Here is a 26,101-nt window from a genome sequence, read left to right as displayed (position 1 = left end):
TGAGCCGAGATGGCACCATTGCACTCCAGCCTGGGCACAGAGCGAGACTCCATCTCAGAAAATAAATAAATAATAATGTCAGACTAAAATGTCAAGGTCAAAAATACTGACTTGCATAAAGACAGATATTTTGTATTTGCAAGTTGCAGTCCTTGAAGATGCTGTAAACCTTTATATAGCACAACAACCCTAGCCACATGGCACCTACATAAGCAGGACAAAAAGCTCCAGGAAATACAACTTGATTAGAAAACATTTATGAGAATTTAAAGTCCTCCTTTCAGAATTTGACACATCAAGAAAACAGAAATAAGTAAGGCTATAGAGAATTTGAGTAATATAATCAACAAGTTTGATTTTTTGATTCACTAGGATCCCATTTGAAACCCGAGACGGAGGCGTGAGATACAAGAAAAAGGGGCACTGATCTGGGCGTCCAGTGACAAGCAGTAACAGGATGCAATCTGAGATTTCCTAGAAAGCAACTCAGCCAAATTGAATTAAAAGTTAGTTGTATCCTGGAAATACACTTAAAAAAAGTAGACTGAATTCTAAGAAATGATAACACATGATAAAGAAACCAAAAACTTAGGGACATCAGGAGAGAGAGAGAGAGAGAGAGCGCAAGCGAGAAATACCCAAAGCGATTAGGAAGAAGTGAGATTCTTAAGAGGCTATAGCTGTTGAAAGGAAATTTTAAAAAATATGTTTATTAATAAGTCATCATATTGACATGATATTCCAGCTGAATTATATTTATCCTTTAAAAAATAGATGATGCTTTTATTATTTATACTTAGGAAGTTTTAAAAGTTAGTTTTCTGAAGCTCGTATAACCTTTACCATACTTGGTAAAAGTAAATTGAAATAAGAAAGATCATCTTAAGAATTTAGATGGAAAAATTCTAAATATTAGTTAACTTAGTCACATAGTGTTAAAAGAGTAGCATTTTCTTAGAACGCAAAGATAGTTCAACAATAGGAAGCCTACCAACATAATTTATTGAATCAACAGTTTAAAGGAGAAAGGCCATTTGATTCTATTATTAGATGTTGAAAAGGCATTTGATAAAGTAATTAAAACTCTGAAGTATAATAAAATTATAGTGAATATGTCTGAATAAGTTAGCATGTTACGCATCTAAAAGTGGTTGTGAGGATTGTATACTAATCGCTAATACAGGTAAAAAACATGTTAGAACAGTGTTGCTCTCAATATCAGATAATTATTCATTGTTTAGCTATGTTTATTAAACTGTACAAGTTGATGTGTTTTACAAAAAGGGCAAAGTATTTCAATGGAAGGAGAAACATTTGGTTCTGAGTCCATGAAAAGAGAATTGGTCTGTTCTGCTGCCCCACGTCATATTCTAGCATTTAATTTCTTTTGAGTTTGGTGGAATTTACTGTATGAACTGCTGTATTTATATGGAGTAGGAAAGATGAATAAGATAGATTGAGTAGAGATGACTAGAAAGAGGATAATAATATATATTTTACATTTATATACTGAGAAAATTCATGAGACGTTACTAAAACCTGCTTAAAATTAGTTTATCTTTATTTGATAACGTGAATATTAAGATTAAATATGAAAAAATAAATGAATAGTGCCGCTCTCATTGTGGGAATAACCAATCAGAATGGTAAAGCGAAAAAAGAATCTTGCATAAAAATAACTCACAGGTAAAGTTTATAAAATTGATTCTGTAGCCAGGAAAAGAAATGACTCGTATCCTTAAGTTAGAATTTAAGACAAGTCAAACCAGATCTCAATAAAAGGTTGTCAGCCTTTCTATAGATGATAACATGAAATTTAATTCGGAGTTCAATCTAGAAACTAGTATATCATTTAGAAATTAGGAAGATAGCATTTTAAAGTTCATGTGGAAAACATATTTTCTAAGAATACCCAAGAAAACTATACTTTATCTTTGCAGTCCGCGCTTCCTGTTTCTGTTCCTACGAACACCCATACCGTCACTGGAAGTAAGAGTGGGTTAAGAAAGCGAAGACAATGCCATTTTGTGCGCGTTTTCCCGATTAATTCGCAGCTGGTAGATGGCAAATCCACGGAGAGCTTACATTATGTTTTACGTATGTTTTGAAGACTGTCACTTTTTATAAGCGAAATATGTGTATCTTTAATTGATTTCATGAGAAAATTTAATGTAGAAAAGAGTTTGAATGCACTTTTCGAGCTCTAAAGTGTGAGTGTAAAATCCTGCTATATATAAAAACTGAAAATATAAAAAGCATGTCAACCTGATCTGACTTGGATGTTTAAGAAATGCATCAGGAAGCTTTTAAAATAACGCTACTAAACACTGAAATGTAGTTGTTATTTCTGCGCCTGAATGTTTGTGCTTTCTACAGAAAAGGCAAGATTAATTTTTAATTCAAAAAATTCTGAAAATAATTTTTTCGCTCTTTTTCTTTCAAAGGTATGCAAACCACACATGATTCGGTTCAGGAAGCATTAAATGCAGACCGTGGTGACTCGTGATGGACTGACATTTGCGTTACTAGTAAGTAAGGTATGTTTAAGAATATCTAATAGAACATCAGCCTTACAGAGCAGTATTAGCAGCTACATCCTGTTTCAGTGTAAAAGGAAACAGCTAGAGTGTCTATTATGAGCATACTTTGAATTGTGGTGCTATGCTTTAGTAATTCTAGAAGAATCTTTCGAACTGAGACTGCCACTTGCGGGAGCTGCTATGATAGTAGAAGTAAAAGCTTGTTGTAGTAGGCAGATAAACTTAGGTCCAGCGTGTCTCCACTGCTGTAGAGAGTTATGTGTCCTCGAGCTTTTCCAGCTTTAAAACTCTGGCAAACTTTATTGAATAAAACTGAAATGTAGAAATGTACGAGTAGTAATTTGAGTAGCTTTTTGTGTTCCTATGATATCAAGTATAACTCCTAGTTTGTTCCGCTTTTTATATTAACACACAGACTATTTATTCATTGTAATTTACCAAAATGCTTAACTGGAGATGTGTTCCAAATACACGTACATCAGCTTACCTATTCATCTGTCGATCTGCATAAATATGTCGATCTACTCTATAGCAAGTAGAATAAGGCGTAGAGGCCGCGCTTGTGGTGGCTCACGCCTGTAATCCCAGGCACTTTGGGAGCTGAAGTGGCAATCACCTGAGGTCAGGAGTCGGAGACCAGCCTGGCCAACATGGCTGAAACGCGCGTCTCTACCAAAAATACAAAAATGAACTGGGCATCTGTAGTGCGTGCTTGCTCATCCAGCCTATCGGGCTGACGGGAAGAGAATCACTTGAACCTGGGAGGCTGATGTTGCAGTGAGCCCGAGATCGCCCACCACTGCACTCAGCCCTGCGGCCGGTGGACAGAGCAAGACTCCATCTCAAAAAAAAAAAGAAACAAGGTAAAGTGAGAATAACAATATAATAAAGAGTCAGCGAGAAATAAAAATAAAATACAAAGAATTAAGTGCTAGAAATCATTTCCTACTTCTGTGGAACAGTTTGATTATTCTTCAGGTCCACCTCTAAGTAGTCGAGGATTCTCATGTATCTTGCTTCTCATTTTTACTCTGTGTCTGCAAATGTTTCCAGGTCATGTTCGTTGCTGATTCCACTTGGCACCCTTGTTTCTTCTCTGTTACTAAGTTCAATCCTGACGTTTCTGTATGGTGAATTTTGACTTTTTAGATTGTGCTTAATTGGCACTAATGCCCCTCTTTTTTAGTTTTATCAATTAGAAGAAGGCTTCTAAAATTAAACTGTTTTGACATGGCTTTGGAAAAAACTTGGTCTTGAGTACTCTTATTTTCTGGGAAAGAAAATCTTCTTTGGGATTCATCTCAGTAAGATTTCTTCCTTACTCTTATTAGCAAAATGAATAGCAAATAAATGAGAAACAGAAGTAAAGGTAATATGTAATTCATCTGCACCATAATACATCTTGTACTTTTTTTAATGGTAGACTAATATAAAAAATAGAAACATATATAATATGTTTCTCATAAAGTTAGGTGAAGCAACCGAGCAGTGCTTGGCTAGATTTTAGCAGAATTATTTAGACTATTAAAGAATGAAACAATGTTTTTCAAAATGCATTCTTTCTTTCACGCTTCTTTATGTTGTCACATTAGAAATTGTCAATCAAGGAATGCTTTTTCACATTGCAAAATGAATGATCGTAGCAGGACAAGTTCTTCAGTTCTATGTAAGGGATGATGGCAAGGATTTTTATATTTTTAGTTTAGGTTCTGTCTTTTCTTTTGGCTACTACTTCCTGATCTGTAAGTGGAGTTCAATTCAACAAACATTTATTAATCACTTTCTATGTAAGACTCTATTCTAGTTGTTTTCCTTAAGCCTGAGATAGCTTTATTTTAATTTTAATTTTTTTTATTTTAATTTTAATATTTTTTTTGAAACACAGTCTTGCCCTGTTGCCCAGGCTGGAAAGCAGTGGTGCGATCCGGCTCACTACAGCCTCAGGAGCATATCATCATTCCCAGGCTCAAGTGATCCTCCCACTTCAGCTTCCCCAGTAGCTGGGACTACAGTTGTGAACCAGCTAATTTTGTCTTTTTTGTAGAGACTGGGTTTTCACCATGTTGCGATCCATCTGCTTGAGCCTCCCAAAGTGCTGGGATTACAGGCATGAACAGAAGTGCCCGGCCTGAAATTTAGATGATAAGGATTAAAATCTGTTTTTGCATTGTGCCGTAACTTTTCATGTCAGCTAAGTCCTGTGATGCTTGTTTGTCTTATCTATAAAATGGAATAAAACTGCTTTTCACCATTATATGACATAATGTATGTTTCACTGGTTTATAAGCTAGAAACTGCCATATAGCTATAATGTGGTAGTATAAATACCTCTCCAATTAAATGTTAAACTTTTGAGGGAAAAGAGTTGGCAAGGACTAGTTTTTGAACTTGTTTTGCATTTTTGTTAATCCTTAGCACTCTGTCATTGGGTATCTATTCAAGATACTGTGCATAAGTTAATGAAGACTATATCAATTTGAAAATACTTTGAACATTTATGTGCATGAAAGAATAACCTATAGGCCCTGGTTTTTCTTCATTTCATGGCTTAAATGATACAAGATGATTCAGAATTTTAGAAATTAAGTTGTTAGAGCATCTTTAAGTCAGCATATGTCAGCAGTATTTAGACTCTGTAAAGTAATGTATAGTTTTAAAAACTTTATTATGGAAATCTTCAAACATTTACAAAAACAGAGAATAAGATAATGAGGCCCCATATATTCATCACCCAGTTTCAACAATTATCAACACATGGTGAAGCTTGATCAACTTCAGGTTTGATTTTTGGCAATAACTCCTGGCCTCAGGCGATCTGCCCACCTCAGCCTCCCAAAGTGCTGGGATTATAGGCGTGAGCCACTGCACCCGACCTCTAGCACTTACTTCTAATTTGCTATACGTAGATCACATATTTACAGTCAAAGATGAACTGTGTAAGCTGATGTACTGTATTTGGAACACATCTCCAGTTAACATTTTGGAAATTAAAACTTACACTTCCACAATGAATTTTTAAGGCCATTTTCAGATATTGTATTTTATCCGTATATACTTACATACATATTTCTAAAAGACAAAGGCTGTTTAAGACAATCTAACCACAATGCTGTTATCACAACACAGAAAGATTAGGAAAATTTCTTACTGTGATGAAATATCCAATGTTGAAACTTCCCCAATTGCCTCTAAATGGTGTTTTATAGTTTTATTTAATCAGAATCCAGCTAAGGATCGCACATTACATTTGATTTTTGTTGACATGTCCCTTAAGTCTGTTAATTTATAGGCTTCCCTTTTCTCTTTTTTAAAATTTCTTATTTTGCTAAAGAAGCTGGATTGTCATGTAGGGTGTTTCACATTTGGATTTTATTGGATTGCATCCCTGTGGTGTTAACAAGTACTTCTGTTTCACCAGTTTCCTATAAACTGTTAGTTAGATCTAGAAGCTTGATCAACTTCAGGTTTGATTTTTGGCAAGAATACTTAATAGGTGGTGCAATGAATTCCCATTGCATCATGTCAGGAAACAACATCATCTCTGATTGTTTCTCTTTTTGTAATCTTATTGATTAGTGAACCCAGGTCTTGTAGCCTGATCCATCCACGTAAAGGTGTCCATCAGCCTTTCCTCTCTTGATTGTAGCAGCCATTGATGATCATTTTGTAGATTCAATAATGTGTATGGATGTCAAAGAATGGGGTTCTAAAAATTTTTTTTGACGTGAAGAGTATTAGCTCATTTAATTAGTAAATTCAGAAGTGAAAATTTATGTAGTGTCATCGGCTAATAACAGTTAACTGCTTTATGAGTACTAAGCTTTTTTTTAATAGGGTATTTAAGTTACACTTTTATAGACTCGGGTTTTCTTTTTTCCCTGAAGTTCTATTTAATAAAAGTAACAAGGAAAATCAGTTTTTGTGTGGATGAAATGAACATGTTTTATGCTCTTTTATTGTAGAAATCATTTCTCAAGAAGTTCAGTTGCTGCAGGTGGGCAAAAGGGAAAATCCTACTATACAATTACATTTACTGTCAGTTTTCCACATAAAGATGATGTTTGCTACTTTGCTTATCACTATCCATATACGTATTCAACTTTACAGGTAAGAACTCTAAATTAAATTGTATTATATGAATATGTGTAAGATAATGGAAGAAAATTGAGTTTAGTTAAATATTCTAACATAAGGAAAATGAAGTTTAGTTAAATATCATAACATAAGAAAAGGGTTTAGTGTTGAAGATTTTGGAAAATACTACAATATTTCTTGAGGAGTGAAATGGGAATGTGATTCTTATTTTTTTTAATAGAAGTATTAAGGAACTTTGACATGATTTTTACTTCCCATCTTTTGTTGAAATCTACAGTTCTCTGAGCTAAGATTCCATAATTTACAAATTTTAAGCAGGTGAGATTTCTGCATGTTTAACCAGAATCTCATAGAAAATAGAATATTAGGAAAATGTGGATGCAATTTGAGATTTTTGAAGGAAAAATCGAGATCATTTTCTGAAGGAAATGGTTTTATTATGGAGACCTAGATCCAGGTTTTTAAGAATCTGGGGTATAAGAGTTGTTTTGTGTGAGACCTTTTGAGATTTTGAATATTGGCAAAACGAAACTAAAAAACAAAATAGACAAACAAGTCTAGTAATTAAATATCAACTGTGGTTGATATTTATTCTTAGAACAGAATATCTATTCTAATGGTCAAGGATCATGAAGGTGTGATCAATTTACCAATAAAGAAATTGGAACACTATAATTAGAAACAAGTTCCCAAATTATCAGAGAGGAGAAAATGAAAGAAAAACATAGTCTATAGAGCAGAAGAGAGATCAAACCTAAGAAGACTAAATGAGGCTGACAGCCTTAAATGAGACTTACTGTACTTTAATAAAGGTTACAACCTACCATAAAGGTACAATGTTCATGTATCTTTCTGTGCTTAGTAGTTCTACTTTTGAGTAATTTATCCTAGGAAAAGAAATAAGAATGCACATAAAAATATATTTTCAATGTTTTTATTTGCCTGGTTTTATGTTATTGTTCTTTACTGATTGTGCCTTTTAATGTATCTTGAATTCTCCTGCCTTCTTTCAGTCCCCCTACCATGATGTTTTCCAGGCATGACCATTGTTTCTCATCTGGGCTTCTGCCAACCTCTTTGTAACTGGTGTCCTAGGATTCATTTTTGCCCCCTTTGCTCTTCATTAGTTACCCCACCCCCTCCGACAAACCCCAGACTGTAGCCAAAGGGTTCTTTTATAGCTAATCTTATCACAAAATACCCTGCTTAAAACTCTTTAGTGATTTCCCTTGCCCTTTGTATGAAGTCTAAAATTCTTACCATGATTCACCCTGTCCTTTTTCTAATAATCCCCCCTTTTTTTTTTGCCGTATCCACATACTGTTTGAAGTATTATTTATCTTTAAATAGACTTTAAAATAGATTACTCTTTGAAGTGTATCCTTGTCCTCAATTAATATCCATGAAATCATTTAAATTATATCCTCATCCTCAGTTAATATCTGTGAAATCCATGAAAGATTTAATGTGCTAGACTTGTTTCTAATTCACATAAAATATATACCTATTAAACTTCTAAAATGTTGCCTACATATCACTTAGTTGTCTCAGTTACCAGTGGTATGTATACTATGCTTTGGGAAAGAGCTGTCTATCAGGCCCTTCATTCTGTGTCAGATTCTTTGTTTCTTACCTTTGTAGCTATGATGAATCTTACTGAATTCTTTGAAAAGCCCTGTTCTGTCTTGTGGTCTTCCTAATATTTTTACTTCTGCCTGCAGTATTCTGCCCTCTTCACTCGTCCTTTGGAGTTTAGTTTAAATGTAGTTTTCTCTGGAAGACCTTCCCTGACTGCCCAGACTTGGCTAGGCTCCCCTCCCCTTCTTACAGGCTCCCACAGCACTCTCTATTTTTCCTAGGGTAGGGTTCATTTATTCATTGTCATATCCCCAATGCCCTGTACAGTTTCTGGAAAATAGTGACCACCCAGTCAACAGTGATTATGTGAAAGAACATAGGCAAAAGTTTGAAAACCAACAGAATATCTAAAAATAGGGAATTGAACAATTTATTTTTGGTATAACCACATCGTAAGACCATTAAAACTTGTATTTTCAAAAAATACACATTTAACATGTTTAATGATGTGGTATGGTATTCATAATTATGAATATATATGTGTTTGTGTGTATGTATAAATTTTTAAGTGATAAAATCAGATTATAAAAGTCTGTAATCATGGTTTTGCTTACATACCTTGTGTTAGTGGTAATCTAGGCGGTGCAATTGTGGATGTTTTAAATTTTTAAAACGTTAAAAAAATTTTTTCTTTGTTTTTTTCACTGTGTTTCAGACATTTTACAATAAACCCATATTAATCTTGAAATCAGGAAAATAAATTGTTAAAATTTGTGCTACATAATTTTTATTTTTCAAATTTTAGATTGTTGCTGTTACAAGTCTATTATCACTCACAATTTCAAAATTTAAAAGGCTTTGAAAACCAACAGGTTTTTTGGAACTCATTTGGAGGCAAAGCCTGACCTGAATTTATTTAGAATATTGATTCCACTTAGGGTGATTCTTCATATGTTTTGCTGCACAAATAATGTGTGTATTACAGATTGCTACCCCTGACCCTGTTGGTGAGGCTGCATAATTAATGATTTAAACAGTATATTGCCTTTTTCAAGTTTCCCAAACACTGATGTTTAGATTACATCTGGCCCTGAGGGTTTTGGATAAGGGGTTAAGAATCTGATTCACTTCTAGTTATGTGGAGATCTGGATGCATTATTTCTGTGTATCATGGGGACTTTTTAAGTGATTGTATACTTTGTTTTAAAATTTTTATCAAGATGCATCTTCAAAAATTGGAATCAGCACACAATCCTCAGCAAATCTATTTTCGGAAAGATGTGTTATGTGAAACCCTGTCTGGAAACAGCTGCCCCTTGGTGACTATAACAGCAATGCCAGAGTCTAATTATTATGAACATATCTGTCATTTCAGTAAGTTTGTCTTCCCAACTCACAATAGCAGTCATTCTCACCCACTTTGATTTGCTTTTTCTGTATTTTATAATGGAAATGATAATAGGAACAGGTACCAGAAGCCTTGGGCTCTAGTCTTGGCCCTGCTATTGTTTAGCTAGCCATGGGCCCACCTCTGGGCTTCAATTTCCTTATCCTGAAAATAAGGGGCTACATGAGATGTTCTCTGAGGTCTCTTTTGCTACTACTGTTGTTAGTTCTGTCCTTAGAAATTGTATTCAAAGTAGAATACAACAAATTATTTTAAGAGGTCATGTAATAATACTATCAATTTAGAAATGAACTGATTTTACTTGTAAATAAAACAACCAGAAACCTATCAATTGTTTTGATAGCTGGTACTGAATAGCTACTTATTTTTCCCTGCCATTTATATATTTTTTAATTGCCTCGAATGTACAGCTGTAGTAATAAAAAAACACTGTTTCAGTTTGATAAGAAGGCAAAGTATTTTCAGGAAACAGAGCTTATTGTGTATGAAAATATGAGTGATGAACTGAATGATTATTTTGTAGATTTGTGTATCTAAATGTATATAGTGAAATTTTGGAGGCTAAATCTCTGAGCAGATAAACTTTTTTCTCTGTGCTTATCAGAGCAACTGTAAGACAGGGCTGAAATTATATTTTCTTTATTTTCCCCATGGTTTTATGAAAAAATGGTTTTATATTTTAAACTTCCCCCAAGTACTTGTTCTTTATAAAATTAACATTATACTAAATAACTAATTTTACATGTTAAATTAGTCATTGGGAAATAAATAAGTGGATCAAATACTACTTACTGTTTTATGTCCTGTTATGAGCTCCTTCGGGATATGGTTTTATCGGTTTTTATATTTGTTTATTTTATAGGGCCTAGTGCAGTGCTTGTAGGACGCACCATTGGGTTCTGTTAATTTATATCAGAATTCACAATTGAGTTAGAGACATTTCCTAAAGCCCCAAAATAAAATACACAAACTTTTAGTAGCTGTTCATTTTAATTTGAGATTTTATGTGTACTTTAGGAAATCGCCCTTACGTTTTCTTGTCTGCTCGGGTACATCCTGGAGAAACTAATGCAAGTTGGGTTATGAAAGGAACGTTGGAATATCTCATGAGCAATAACCCCACTGCTCAGAGCTTACGAGAATCTTATATTTTTAAAATTGTCCCTATGTTAAATCCAGATGGTGTCATCAATGGAAAGTAAGTTAAGCAATAGTTATAGAATATATTCTAGACCATTTCGGTTGTCCTGTATAAACTTGTTGAAATAACAGTGTCCAGGTTAACAAATTTAGTGATTTTTCTAGAATAAAGAAATTTTTGGTGGGAAATTAAGATAAACGTTTAAATGAAAATATATTTTGGATACTAGTAGCAGTATGAAATTATGAGAAATTCTGTATCTATGGGAATATGCTTTCATAAAATGCTTGAATTGTTTTAGAAAAATCACGATGTCAGGTTGTAAGAAAGATTAACTCATACCTCTCATATTCCTTTATTTTTTTTGTTAGTAGCATGAACCTAGATTGTTCTAAGATTAAGATCCTTCTGGGATCTCTTGGAATGTTAGCCCCACCTGCTAACCTCTTCCTGATATGAGGCGTAGTTTTTGACAGGAGTTCTTTAGCGGGGGAATAGTGGAAGATAATTACTTTGTAAGAGGTGGCTGCATATAGTTAGTATAGTACATTTATTCTGGTAATTTGACAAGGTCTCTGTAGTGCCACTCTGAAAGATGGGATTTAGTCTGGTTGTCATGAATATCTCCAAAGATGAGGATAACTTGTCTTACTTGAATAAAAGTAGCATGAATATTTCTCATATTTTAGGAAATTACTGAATTTTTTAAATATAGAATTTCTTCTTAATATATTACGGTTATGGAACTAAAATGATGTCTATTTTTAATTGAGAAATATATTGACCAGTTAGAATTCTATTTATATGTGTCATCACTTTATGATTATTTGCTTATTTGCATGCTAGCTTTACTACTTAGTACCCATAAATAAACAAAAAGGTATTTGATTTTTTACAACAATATATACTTTTCATATACTTGTCTTTCTCAGAAGAAGCACCTAGATAGCACTTTAATTGCATGCTAACATAAATTATTATATCGTCAGAATGGATGTGATTATTAATACATTTTTATAAAATATGGAAGAAAACCCTGGAATTAAGAATTAATTTTTTCTATATTTTGAAAATTTTGATTATGAATCTGGAAACTTACCACAGTTAAATGCTTGTGACACAAAAGCTTGCACATAGCAAACAATAAATGTTTACATAATGAATATAGTATGCATTTGGTTGAGCTTACCATCTATACCTATTTGAAATGCTTAGTGGAATAGAATCATAAAGTTAAACCAGAAATGTATATAAGGGTTTAAGAAGTGTATATAAGGGTTTATTGGTACCAGTGTTTTTCTGTCTTTGTGTTTATGTACATGTAGTCATCGCTGTTCTTTAAGTGGAGAGGATTTGAATAGGCAGTGGCAAAGTCCAAATCCGGATTTACATCCTACAATTTACCATGCTAAGGGGCTGTTGCAATACTTGGCTGCAGTGAAACGTTTACCCTTGGTAAGTAGCAATACTTGTTTTTACTTGGTATAGTTAAAGATAAAATGTCATTTTTTATTGTCAAGCACTTGTGTGATAATCATGAGGTCAAATTAATCCATTATGTTAGTAGTCTTAATTTTATAAGGTTGAATGTTTCTAATTCTCATAAGCCTTCTTTATTTTCCCTTTTTGGTTATGAATATTGGCAACTCTTGGTTGTAAGTTTTAGATATTTAACTTCACTGTTTGAACATCGCTAAGGTAACAATATGTATCTTCCAGATTCTCAAACTAGAAACTTATTTCTGAGTTTTCTAGTCAGCTCTGAAGCTGTTAAGTCTCTACTACACACATGGGAAATGTAGTCCAGGCATGACTGGACTGGACTATATACATATGCTCCTCCTGTTCTCACCAGCTTTTGATTAGAATGTTCCTGTTTTATTAGTGTGTATATTATTTAATCTTTCTTCAGGAAAGATAGAAAAACTTTGCAGAGGAGTAAAATTGACATGTCCTTTATTTTAATTTTTTTTAAAATGATGCACTTAAAATTAAATTAAAACCATACCCTTCTTAATGGTGTTTTGTATAGGAGCATTTTCTTGTTTTTTGTTGTTGTTTGTTTTATTTATTTTTTATTTTATTTTATTTTTTTGAGACGGAGTTTTGCTCTTGTTGCCCAGGCTGGAGTGCAGTGGCACGATTTCGGCTCACTACAACCTCTGCCTCCCAGGTTCAAGGAATTCTCTTGCCTTAGCCTCCCAAGTAGCTGGAATTACAGGTGCCCACAGCTATGCCCAGCTAATTTTTGTATTTTTAGTAGAGACGGGGTTTTACCATGTTGGTCAGACTGACGTCGAACTCCTGACCTCCAGCGATCCGCCCGCCTTAGCCTCCCAAAGTGCTGGGATTACAGGCATGAGCCACTGCTCCAGGCCAAATTAGGTAAATGTTTTCACAGCCATTTGGGGCAGCAATCACCACAACTGTAGATTGGAACTATAATGGAATGTATTGTTTTTTAAACCGTGAATAGTAAATACAAAGGTGATATAGGACCTTTAAAGGATTTGGCAATTCTAGAATTAATTATAGATCCTTTCCCAAACTAGGTGTTATTACTTTCGTTGGTTCTAATTGTTAAATGGTGGTTCTTTTACAATAAAAAAGACCAAGGGACACAGACCTACATGTTTATTGGCTTGATATTAACTACCTTTACTTAGCAACATATGAACTTGGAGCCTTTTAATTTTTAAAATATGTATTTTCAAGGTTTATTGTGATTATCATGGCCATTCCCGAAAGAAGAACGTGTTTATGTATGGTTGCAGCATCAAAGAGACAGTGTGGCATACCAATGATAATGCAACTTCATGTGATGTTGTGGAAGACACGGGATACAGGGTAATTATTACAAATGAGTCATGAGTTTTTGAATTTCAAACATGCGTAAAAGTACAGAAAACAACATATGTGAACTACTCAAATTCAATAAATACTGACGTTTTGCAATTTTTGTTTCAGATTTTTCATTTTAAAAGTTTTTTGTGTTTATATTTTTTGTCTGTTTGGAATTAATGTTTGTGTGAGATGTGAGGATCTATTTCTGTTTTCTCTGTGAATAGCAGTTGGCTTATACCGTGAACTAGCTGGTACCTCCTTCCTCTGTACCTCCGTCCTCTGTCAGTTTGATGACGCCATCTGTTACATACCTTATTTCGTATATATGGGTGTGTTGCGAGGCTATTATTATAATTATTATAGCCATTCTTGTTTCATTCTTTGCATACAATGTTGCTTTCATTACTATAGGCTTATAATTAATATTGATATCATGTAGGGCAAATTTTCCTTTCTTATTCTTTTAAAAATTGCTTTGACTTTTTTTCTTTGTACTTTTGAATTTTAGGATCCATTTGGGATAAACTTTGTTCGAATTTGCATTAGAGCTGCCTTGAATTTAAAGTTGGAGAGAATTATTGTAATAATATGTAATATTGCTATCTGTGACCATTGCCTATGTGTCATGTGTCTATTTAGTCAAGTCTTATATTTGATAAAGTATGCAATTTTTTCACGTAGGTGTGAAATGTTTGTTAGATTTATTCCCAAATACTTTATGAATTTTGTTGCAGGTGGGAATGGATTTTTTCCCCACGTATCTTCCTCCCCTCAATTGATCATTGATGGTACATAGGAAAGCTATTGATTATTTTTTTTGTTTTCAGAAAAAATTTCTGCAAATTTTTCAGATTCTTCTACAAAGGATTACATATAAGCATGGCATCACATTTCACAGTAGCAACACTGGAAGCAAAACTTTGTGGAGTAAAGCCTTCATAATTTTCAACTAGATTTCCAACCTGTAATTTTCATACCCCATTCTAACTATCAGCAAGTGTGAAAATAAAAAAGGATGTTCTCAGACACTAAAGTCTCAAAAATTTACCTCACAAATAGCCTTTCTCTGGAAGCTGCTGGAAGACATTCTTGCCAAAATAAAGAAATATATGAAAGAGGAAGGCATACAGAAATTAAGTTCAAGAGAGAGGCAAAGCCCAGGATAAAGGTGGAGGGAGAGCCCAAGAATGTATGTAAAATGCCCAACATGTCAACAGTCAACAAATATTTCTGCCATGCGACCTTCAGAAAATAGAGTTTTATTAGGTTAGACCGCATTAAATAAAGGAAACCAAGTAGATTAGCAGAGCTCAGTGATATAGAAAAGGGGAATATTTAGTTGAGACTCAGGTAAAAAAATGTAAGAAAATGAGACTAGTGAGAGGGCCAGAGAATGGGAGAAAGCTAGATGAAGAGCACATGCACAGAGCCTTGCCTAGCCTGCCCTCTGGAACAGCACCATCATTGCCACCGTTGCCTCACCCAGTCGTTTTTGCTTGGATCATACTTCACTTCTCAGGGAATTCTCACTTAGTCCCCAAAACAAAATCAGATCAGACATCTATAGGATTCTGTCTCCTTCATAACACTTAAGAATTATAATTGTAAGGTTTTCTGTTATTTGATTAATGGGTTTCTCAGTAAGTGCCACATGCCTAGCAAATATGTCTGATTTGCTCATTTTGTCAACATTGCCACTAGATAGCACAATACCTTATTCATAATAAGTACTCAATATTTGTTGTTAGGTGGGTTGATGGATGAATGGCAGACAGATGTGTGGGAAGGTAAATGCAAAATAGTTTTTCCATTGTAAGAGATAAAATTGGCCAGGCGCGGTGGCTCACGCCTGTAATCCCAGCATTTTGGGAGGCTGAGGCGGGTGGATCACGAGGTCAGGAGATCGAGACCACGGTGAAACCCTGTCTCTACTAAAAATACAAAAAATTAGCTGGGCACGGTGGCGGGCACCTATAGCCCTAGCTACTCGGGAGGCTGAGGCAGGAGAATGGCGTAAACCTGGGAGGTGGAGCTTGCAGTGAGCCGAGATCTCACCACTGTACTCCAGCCTAGGGGACAGAGTGAGACTCTGTCTCAAAAAAAAGAGAAAAAGATAAAATTAACTCTCTTTGGTCTCAGTTTTTTTCATTAAAATTATCTTGTCCCAAATTTCTTTGATTAATTTTTTGAATTTTGTTGTGAGAGGAAATGTAAGATGATACTGTAATTAGAGTAAATAATGCACTTTTCTCCCAAATTTCATTTCTCAAGATGTTAACAGGTGTTTCATACAAACCTCCTCTCACCAGTAGTTGTGTAATTAGTTACATCAGGTAATTGCATTAGACACAGCCAACTTTGTTTCTTTTCTTTAGGAAATGTAAGCTTCTTACATTTCCAGGGTTGTGGGGTGGGTGTGTATGTAGGTGTGTGTGCACATGTGTGAAAGTGGAGTATTTCCCATAATTTTATAATCATATTAGTTCCTATTGCTGTTATAGCAAACTACCACAAACACAGCAAAGCAAATGGATTGACTTAGAGTTCTGCAGATCAGAAGTCGAACGCAGGGCTCACTGGGTTAAAATCAAAGTGTCATCAACTACATTAAGTTTTGAGGCCCTGTTGTAGAAGTGTTTTCCTTGTTCTCCTCCACACCCCTAGCATGTCTGTGTTTCTTGCGTCATGGTCCCTTTCAGCCAGGAATCAAATCTGACCTCTGCTTCCATTGCTACATCTCCTTCTCTCCTGCTGCTGCCTTTCCCTTTCCCTTATGAGAGCCCTTGTGATGGCAAGGGCTGCTAAGATAATCCAGGATAATCTTACTATCTCAGATTCTTAACTGAATCACATATGGACAGCCCCTTTTGCCATGTAAAGTAGCATTCCTAGATTCTGGTGATTAAGACATTTTTGATGGCGACTACCATACCATGGAACCTTTTTTTTTTTGCAGATGGGTTGGGAAAGGATGGACTAATACACGTAAATGCTATGTTTCTGATGATAGATCATAGTACTGCTTTGTCCTTTTAGTACAAGTGTTTATGTTTTTTGGGAAAATACAAAAAATTATGACATACAAATTGAGTGCCTTTTTTTTCTTGAAACGGAGTCTCACTCTGTCACCCAGGCCAGTGTGTAGTGGTACGATCTCAGCTCACTGCAGCCTCCATCTCCCAGGTTCAAGTGATTGTCCTGCTTCAGCCTCCTGAGTAGCTGGGATTATAGGTGCCCACCACCACTCCTAGCTAATTTTTTTTTTTTTTTTTTTGTATTTTTAGTAGATATGGGGTTTCACCATGTTGGCCAGGCTGGCCTCGAACTCCTGACATCAAATGATCCGCCTGCCTTGGCCTCCCAAAGTACTGGGATTACAGGTGTGAGCCACCGCGCCCAGCCTAAATTGAGTGTCATTTGAAAAAATAGCTAATCAATACTCTTCAAAAGTGTCAAGATTATTAAAGTTATAAGACTGAGGAACTGTTACAGACTGCAGGAGGCTAAAGAGGAACAGTAACTAAATGCAATGTGAGATTCTGGATAGGATCCTGAAACGCGACATTAGAAAAACTGATGAAATTTGAATAAGATCTATCAATAGTATTGTATCAATTCTAATTTTTTGATTCTGATACTGAACTGTGGTCAAGATATTAACGTTAAGGGTGACAGAAAATGAAAATTCTACTGTTTTGCACCTTTTCTCTAAGTTTAAAATTAGCTTAAAATAAAAGGTTTACAAAACAAATATTTGTTATTAGAGGTTAAGTATCCCTTATCTAAAATGCTTGGGACTAGAAGTGTTTTAGATTTCAGGTTTTTTTTGTTTCTTGGAATATTTGTATTATACTTGCTGGTTTGAGCATTCCTAATCTCAAAATCTGAAATCCAAAATGCTCCAACGAGCATTTCCTTTGAGCATCATGTTGACATTCAAAAAATTTTGGAATTTGGAACATAATAGATTTTTTTATTGAAGTTAAATCATGTATTTGCTTCCAATAAGGGGAACGTCATAGCATATGATGCTATGGAAGTATGTAATTTAGCTTCAACAAAACTACTAGCTTTTTAGGGATGTTTTAATATTGCTAAATGTTATGGATAGTAGATCATCATTCCTGAATGAGATGACTAACAATAATGTAAATTAGGACTTTTGTTTATTTGGTTGACTGAGTATCCCTGATTCTTAGTAGTCATTAAGTAAATATTTGTTGAATGGATGGATGAATTAATTATACCTATAGACCAACATGTAACAATTATATTACCGTATTTATATTGTGCTTACAGCTTTTAGTGTTGTGCTTATAGCTTTCATATGAATTTTCTGTGCCAGCCTCACAATGCCTTGTGATGTAGGTAGGGATCATTGTTCCTTCTATACAAATAAGTCCACTAAGACATCGGAGTCAGTTGACATGCTTGAAGCCTTGGCCAAAATGTGGTGTGCCTAGGACTGAAATGAGCTGTGTTGCTTTAAGTCCTGTGTGCTTTCCATTCTGTCAAGTGCCTCTCTTCCTACAGTTATGCCTAAACCAGTGCCCTAGGTTATTTTCCAAAAAACGTTTTCGGTAACCTACTGCAGCTCTTAGCAGAACCTCAAAGCACATTTTCTTTTTGGGTGCCCTCTCTCTTCTTCCCCTCTCCTAAATAAATAAAATGATTAGAATTATATAAAAAATGGGGAAAAACTCCAGATTTATATAAAGAAGTGAGTGAAAGTTATCTTTTCCTAGTCATTCTCTTAACACTAGGCAGTTTTACCGTGTATATTGTGAGACTTGCCTCTGAGCACATCCATATAGATATGCAAGTAGCATATGCAGTTTTTGTCTTTTAATGTTTTTTAAACACTACATAGTAACTTTTTTCCCATGAGAATATTTATTGGTCATCTTTCCAGATGATCATCATGTCTGAATCTGTCTCAGTCTTTTAAACAGTCAGGTAAGATTTCCATTGTGCTTTTTTGTTATTTTTGTAGACTGTACCCAAATTTATTTACATAGTGGTCTTTGTTGATAGTCATTTAATAAGTATTGCTAAATTGTCCTCCATAAAGATTGTACAAATTGATACTACCAAATACCATGAATGATAGTACAGTTTTTCCACACCCTTATTACATTGTACTATCATCTTTGCCAGGTGAAAATAATACCTGATTGTTAACTAGCATACCTATAATTATAAATAAGGTTGAGTTTTCCTATGTTTTGGCCAATTATGATCTGTGTCTTTTAAAATAATCTTTTCTCATATTTTCTGCTTACTTTTGTTCAGGTCATATAACTGTTATTGTTTTTTAAATAAGAACTCTATAGGCCAGGCGTGGTGGCTCACGCCTGTAATCTCAGCACTTTGGGAGGCCGAGACGGGCAGATCACATGAGGTCAGAAGTTCGAGACCAGCCTGACCAACATGGAGAAATCCTGTCTCTACTAAAAATGCAAAATTAGCCGGGTGTGGTGACGCATGCCTGTAATCCTAGCTACTTGGGAGGCTGAGGCAGGAGAATTGCTTGAACCTTGGAGGCAGAGGATGTAGTGAGCCGAGATTGCACCATTGCACTCCAGCATGGGCAACAAGAGTGAAACTGTATCTCAAAAAAACAAACAAAAAAACAAAAACAAAAACAAAAAACCTCTCTATATATTACAAATATATTTTTTAATTTTTTGTTTATGATGTATAGTAATTTAACATTTTATCATATTTGTTAATTTCATAAATTGTTTTTTGGAGTTTTGAGGCTTAGAAAGATTTTTTTCATTCTAAACATTTTTTTGTTTGTTTTTGAGACGGATTCTCGCACTTTGCCCGGACTGGAGTGCAATGGTGTGATCTCGGCTCACCGCAACCTCTGCCTCTTGGGTTCAAGCGATTCTCTTGCCTCAGCCGCCCAAGTAACTGGGATTACAGGTGCCTGCCGCCACGCCTGGCTAATTTTTTGTATTTTTAGTAAAGACAGAGTTTCACTACGTTGGCCAGGCTGGTCTTGAACTCCTGACCTCATGATCCACCTGCCTTGGACTCCCAAAGTGCCGAGATTACAGGCGTGAGCCACCACGCCTGGCCCATTCTGAAGTTTTAAAAGTACAGTTCCATGTTTACTATTTCTAGTTTCATTTAAAAATATTTATTAATTTTAAGTTGATATTCTCAATCCAGCTAGAATTTAATTTAATGAAGAGTGACTTTAGATTGTTTTTCTTAATGGCTATCCAGTGGTGCCAGTATTTAATGAATGAGCAATCTTTTCTCCACTAATAATAAGTTTAATACATTTGGTTATAATTCTGAACTCTCTTTCTTTCTAGAGATGCATCTGTTCCTGTGTCAGTATCACAATTTAACTTAGTTTAGATCTGTAAGCTAGTTTGATATGTTGGATTATTTCTCTAGTTACAGCCTTCCCCCCGACCCTACAATTTCTCAGGGTATACTTCTATATTTATGCTTTCAGATGAGATTGAGAATAATTTCAGTTGCAGAAAACTTTGGCGGTAGTTTTGATTGTGATTGTCTTAGCTTTATTAAGTTAGGAATGATTGGCATTGACAGTGTTAAACATCTCAATTAGTCTTTTATGACTAAATTTCACATTTTAAACATTTTTTTCATATTTTTAGACATGGTTTTCTCAAATGATTTTATTTTGCTTAATGGTTATACTGTGAATGTGATTCTTCCATTGTTTTCTAACTGGATACTATATTTGTTTAGAAAAGTAGAAAATTTGAAATTAGTTAAGAGGATTGTTTTGCTGTTTGAATGGCAAGGGATATATAATAGAACATCCACATGACTTTGCTCTGATTACTGTGTTTTCATCAAAACTTCTTAAAATAAAACATTTAAAATTAAAAACTACCTCTTGGTTTATTTTATCATCATCATTCTTGTTTTTAACAGACATTGCCTAAGATACTGAGCCATATTGCCCCAGCATTTTGCATGAGCAGCTGTAGCTTCGTAGTGGAAAAATCTAAAGAATCCACAGCACGTGTTGTAGTTTGGAGGGAAATAGGAGTACAAAGAAGTTATACCATGGAGAGTACTTTATGTGGCTGTGATCAGGGAAAATACAAGGTAAAACTTCTTAGGTTTTCTAACCACGAAAGATATTTGAAGACTTTCCTTTCATATATATCTTGTGATTTTTAAGTATATATTAAATGATGTTTGTTTTATTGAGTTACATGTAATTTGTAATAATGGAATCATATGCAGTCTTAAGAATAGGTTTTTATTTTTTGTTTTGTTGGTTTCTTTACTTCTCTGAACTAAATAGCTTGCTTGGCCTTAAATTCTTGGTTGAGTCTGTTTATATTCATAATTTTTAAGCAAGCATATTAGAGTACACATTTACTCATTAGTAATTTATATTAACCTGTGTAAATAGTACGTTAAAATTTCTATTGTTTTAATTTATTGGGTGTAAATATATTTTATGCATTTAAAATAAACACATCATATTTAAAAGCAGCAGGTTTGTTATATTTAGGTTTTTGTATGTGTAGCTATTGTTTATGTGTTTGTTTGTTTATATTTTGAAAAATAAAAATAGAGACAGGGTCTCACCATATTGCCCAAACGGTTCTCAAACTCCTGTCCTCAAGCAGTCCTCCTACCTTGGCCTCTCAAAGTGCCAGGATTACAGGCATGAGCCACCACATCTGGCCTTATGTGTGACTTTTAAATGCATATCCCATTAGTAAACATTTTTCTTCATTAAGACTACTCATTCGTGGTACTGTAGGCTTTTACTGGAGATAATTAGAATTTAAACTTTACTTTTGAAATTAAATACTAGTAAAATGTTAGGTGATTTTGGATTTATTAATTTTAGAGATTGAAGACTTAATGTGCAATGAGTTGGACTTGAGATAAGCAATGAGCAAAACTGGGCATTTCTATGTCTCGCCTTGGCACAGAAAGATTTTCAGGTGTCATGCTAATTATTCCACTCATTCCATTTTGTTCATTTCTTTTGTTATGGGGAAAGAGGATACTGAATCTGAGAATGATTTTTATATACCTCACATAAAGGTGGTTATAACTTCGTGTTTGAAAAGAAACATCTAACTGGTTAGTATTTAAAATGTAAACATATTATGGTTGATGTGAAATATTTTAGGAGAGCTTAAATAATGACTTTTTCAGTCTGTAACAAACTGGAAGAAAATTACATTGATTTTGCAAGGGATGTTTAAGTAAAGTAGAACTTAAATAAGTATAGTTGTAGTAAAGTAGAACTTAAGTAAGAAGAGTAGTAGTAAAGTAGAACTTACTGAAATTCCAGTTCTTTCTGTTCAGTGACTCTTCCCTGAATTTTAGGTTGATCACAATGTGATCTTCCAAAGTGTAATATGAGATCTCCCTGAATATTGTAAAAACAGTGACTTCTAGTCAGTGTAGTTTATCAAGGGCATGGTGGTGGTGAGAGAGAAAATGTAGCTTTAGTACCACTCCAGCTTGCAGCTCCTGCCCCTGATCGTTGCTTCAGTGGACAACTGTTGTTAAGGGTCTCATTCAGTAAGTGTGTGGGATGGGGAAGAAACGTGAGAATCACTTTTTATAAGAATATAGGTGATTTCTAGGGAAAAACCTTGGGCTGTATGATTTATGGAACCACTGTTAATTCTTAAAGAGTTGACTTACGCAGTTGGGCTCAGAAGGTGACTTAAAGCATCACTGTCTCTGAAACTAGCTTCTGGGCAGTGGGGAAAGAAGCTATTAGGACATCTGACTTGGATACCCCTGAAATCATCCATAGTATACAATAGTAGTGCTTTGTCACTCTATTTGGATTCTACTGATAGACTTTCATTGAATTTAAAATGTTTTCGATTTCTATTTTGATATAATTTGGTCCCATTTTAAAAACCACAGATTTTAGAAAGCTAAGAATATATTTTGAAATGTAAAATGTGAAATCATTTTTTTCAAGTTATTTTTGTTTTAATGTATAAAAATATATAACTTTACAAGGAACAATGGAGTACCCGCTAATACTCTCATTTTCTTTGATACTGTTTAGTAAATAATGTATACATTGATTTAAAACCCTTACTGAGAGAAGTGTCTTACTAAGCCAGGGCTTTCCTTTAATGTCTAAAATGCAAGATTTTGATGATAACATATACTTTTAAAAAAGTTAATAGACTATTTTTTAGAGCAATTTTAGGTTCACAGCAAAATTGAGTGGAAAGTACACAGAGCTCCCATACATTCCCAACCTCTCCACACACATGTAACATCTCTTAAACTTGTTAGCTGATAAGTATGTGAGTCTCATAATATTTTAGGTAACAGTCTTTTTCACCCTCAACAATATTTTTATCTTACTGAGTTTTAGGATGTAAGTATTCTTTATTTTTATTGTCTATGAACTAATTCAGAAACATGTATAACCTTTCTAAAAGTTACAAATCAAAAGGTCAAATGAATGTTCTAATGAAGTCAGGTCTTATTTCCTAGAATATTTGGGAGTTGGCCAAACTATTTAAACCAAAAAGTTGAAAAGTTAAAAAATTACTGTAAAGTCATGTGCTTCATGTAGAGTAAGTAACAGTTGTTACAGTTCATTTTCTTCAGTTACTGTGTGCCGTAGGAACTCACTTAGTCTGGTCACTGAAAAGCTGTTTTAAAATACTTTCTCTCGAATTGATATCAGCTGTCATCTACACCTACAACTTTTATAGGTGCAAGAATTTTGCCTTTTTTAGGGATTTATTTGTATCTGAAAAAAATGATAAGGGGTATATAAATTTGCAGGCCATTTTTATGGTTTTATGTGATAACATTTAACTTTTGGTAAACCTTATATTACTTATTGGGAAACCATTTTTTAAAAAAGATAGGGAGGTTAAGATAAAATACTCTGCTTTAGTAGGCAAAATTTGAAATGAGCATTCTGAATTGACATGGATCATAGGAATTTATTTTACCACTACTTCATTGGCTTAGATTTGATTCTTTTTTTTGACAGTTACCTTTATTTGCTTTTTACTGATCAATTTCTCTTATCATACAAAAGCATCTATAAAGTACTGTTCAAGTATACATATTGGAGCCTTGATTTTAATACTATAATATTTCAACATTAGCATACAAAGTAGTGGATTACAAGAAATACTAACAAGCTCTTGTTAAAATACAGTTTCTCACATGAATTCTACAAACAACATTAATCACAAAGTGTTACTGTATTTTTCCCCCTAGTGTGATGGTGAAAATAGTTTGCATCATAGTGAAAGAGAATAGACATTTTAGAAATTGTCTTTTAGGACAGTTTCATTTGTGACTTAGAATAATCTTGTATTGTTAAGATGTTAAACGTATTGAGTCCTACTTCCATACAAAGTACCAGCCTTTTAATTTTATTAATATAAATTCCTTTTATATAATTTCATTGAGATGTATCCAGAAGATAGCAAACTTTGTAATTATATGCATAATATTCTTTATTTCAAGGGTTTACAGATTGGTACCCGAGAACTGGAAGAGATGGGAGCAAAATTTTGTGTTGGTCTTTTACGTTTGAAAAGACTGACCTCTCCATTGGAGTATAATCTGCCTTCCAGCCTGCTTGACTTTGAAAATGATTTAATTGAATCAAGCTGCAAAGTAACTAGGTAGGACAAAATTGTTTATTCTTTTATTATATTGTAGTATGTTATTAGACGTCATTAAAATAGCTTAGCATAGAAAAGGCATGGAAATTTTGACAGGCGAGAACATGTTTAGAATTAATATAATTAAGTTAGTACATCTAATATTTGTTCCAAATTATTATACTGCTGATTCTTTTAATGTTGATATTTGGATGAGATTTTAATAAAAACATATTTCAAATATTTTTAGTGGTTGTGCTGGTTTACTTTTAACCCCAAAATGAACAATGTGAGAAATACCGTACTTAGCTAATATCTAAGTTAAGAGGGCTTAGACAGCTGAGTGCAGTGGCTCATGCCTGTAATCCCAGCACTACTCGGGAGGCTGAGTCAGGAGAATCACTTGAACCTGGGAGGTGGAGGTTGCAGTGAGCCAAGATTTCACTACTGCACTCTAGCCTGGGCAATAGAGGGAGACTCTATCTCAAAAAAAAAAAAAAAAAAAAAAAAGAAAAGAGAGAGAGAGAGAAAGAAGGCTTAGAGTCAGGAATATTTCAGAAGATTTTGTTGATGTCTACACACATCAGATGGCTGTCCAGTATCCTTCTAGTTACATATAGTAGAAACAGCTAATTTAGCATTCCTTTGAAAATTTAACAACGTCTGCCAAATATACTTCTAAATAGGTAGTATTTTTCTCCTACAATTTAGTATATACAAATTTGATAAGTTATAGGCTCAGATAATTTCATATCATAATTCTTAATCATAATGCCAGAGATTAGCATTTTATAGTTTTGTGTATGTGGGTAAGAATAGTCTCATTTTATAGAACCTTCATGATTTTTGTTGTTAGGTATTAACTTGTCATCAAATTTGTTAATTTATTGCTCTGCACTGTTATGTCAGTATAGTAGTTTTAGGTGTGACAAACATTACTTGGAACTCAATTCTTCATAAATGTGATAATTTAGACAAATAATCACCTGCATTCTCTACCCTTGAAAGTACCTCCTAAACAAGAATAGAAATGAATATAAAGATTGTCAATTCTCACTGATACTTAAGCCTCCTTTCAAGTTTTAATTCATGTATTCTTAACGTAGTCAGCAGACACGTTACCGGTGCTTTAGATATACTTACGCTTACTAATACTTCACAACTATGGTTATGATTAGACCCTCCACTGGTCTTACTGTTTTAAGAGGAGTATATATATTTTGAAAAGCACATATTTTAAAGAAATCACATATACTGCTATATCACAAATATTTTAACATTTTGATAGTTGTATTTCCATATAATTGATTTCCTTTGTAATCATATTTATTTTGTTTTATATATTTAAAAGTATTATGAGAAGGAGTTTATAGGCCTCATCAGACTCTTTTTTAAAATTTCTTTTTATTATTATACTTGAAGTTCTGTGGTACATGTGCACAACATGCAGGTTTGTTACATATGTAGACATGTGTCATGTTGGTGTGCTGCACCTGTTAATTCATCATTTACATTAGGTATATCTACTAATGCTATCCCTCCCCACTCCCCTGACCCCACGACAGGCCCCGGTGTGTGACATTCCCCACCCTGTGTCCAAGTGTCCTCAAGTTCAATTCCTACCTATGAGTGACAACATGTGGTATTTGGTTTTCTTTCCTTGTGATAGTTTGCTTAGAATGATGGTTTCCAGCTACATCCATGTCCCTACAAAGGGCATGAACTCATCCTTTTTTATGGCTGCATAGTATTCCATGGTGTATATGTGCATTTTCTTCATCCAGTCTGTCACTGATGGACATTTGGGTTGATTCTAAGTCTTTGCTATTGTGAATAGTGCTGCAATAAACATACGTGTGCATGTGTC

The 26,101-nt window shown here is 34.2% G+C and overlaps 1 protein-coding gene across 1 annotated transcript in view; it reads left to right on the top strand.

Annotated features, from left to right (window-relative positions):
- AGTPBP1 (ATP/GTP binding carboxypeptidase 1) overlaps nucleotides 1-26,101 on the top strand; it is a 199,528-nt gene that overhangs the window by 144,546 nt on the left and 28,881 nt on the right. Inside the window, exons 17-26 of the mRNA XM_017859926.1 lie at nucleotides 2,445-2,492; nucleotides 3,181-3,205; nucleotides 5,561-5,587; nucleotides 6,503-6,647; nucleotides 9,434-9,587; nucleotides 10,639-10,819; nucleotides 12,088-12,217; nucleotides 13,478-13,609; nucleotides 20,531-20,707; nucleotides 24,095-24,255. Coding sequence (XP_017715415.1) covers nucleotides 2,445-2,492; nucleotides 3,181-3,205; nucleotides 5,561-5,587; nucleotides 6,503-6,647; nucleotides 9,434-9,587; nucleotides 10,639-10,819; nucleotides 12,088-12,217; nucleotides 13,478-13,609; nucleotides 20,531-20,707; nucleotides 24,095-24,255 — 1,180 coding nt within the window. The remainder of the gene's footprint in view (nucleotides 1-2,444; nucleotides 2,493-3,180; nucleotides 3,206-5,560; nucleotides 5,588-6,502; nucleotides 6,648-9,433; nucleotides 9,588-10,638; nucleotides 10,820-12,087; nucleotides 12,218-13,477; nucleotides 13,610-20,530; nucleotides 20,708-24,094; nucleotides 24,256-26,101) is intronic.

The sequence above is a fragment of the Rhinopithecus bieti genome, unplaced genomic scaffold, assembly GCF_001698545.2.
Source record: "Rhinopithecus bieti isolate Rb0 unplaced genomic scaffold, ASM169854v2 scaffold_51345, whole genome shotgun sequence".
Taxonomy (NCBI): Eukaryota; Metazoa; Chordata; class Mammalia; order Primates; family Cercopithecidae; genus Rhinopithecus; species Rhinopithecus bieti.
Note: the sequence above shows the minus strand (reverse complement) of the source record. Positions and strands in the feature narration are given on the sequence as shown.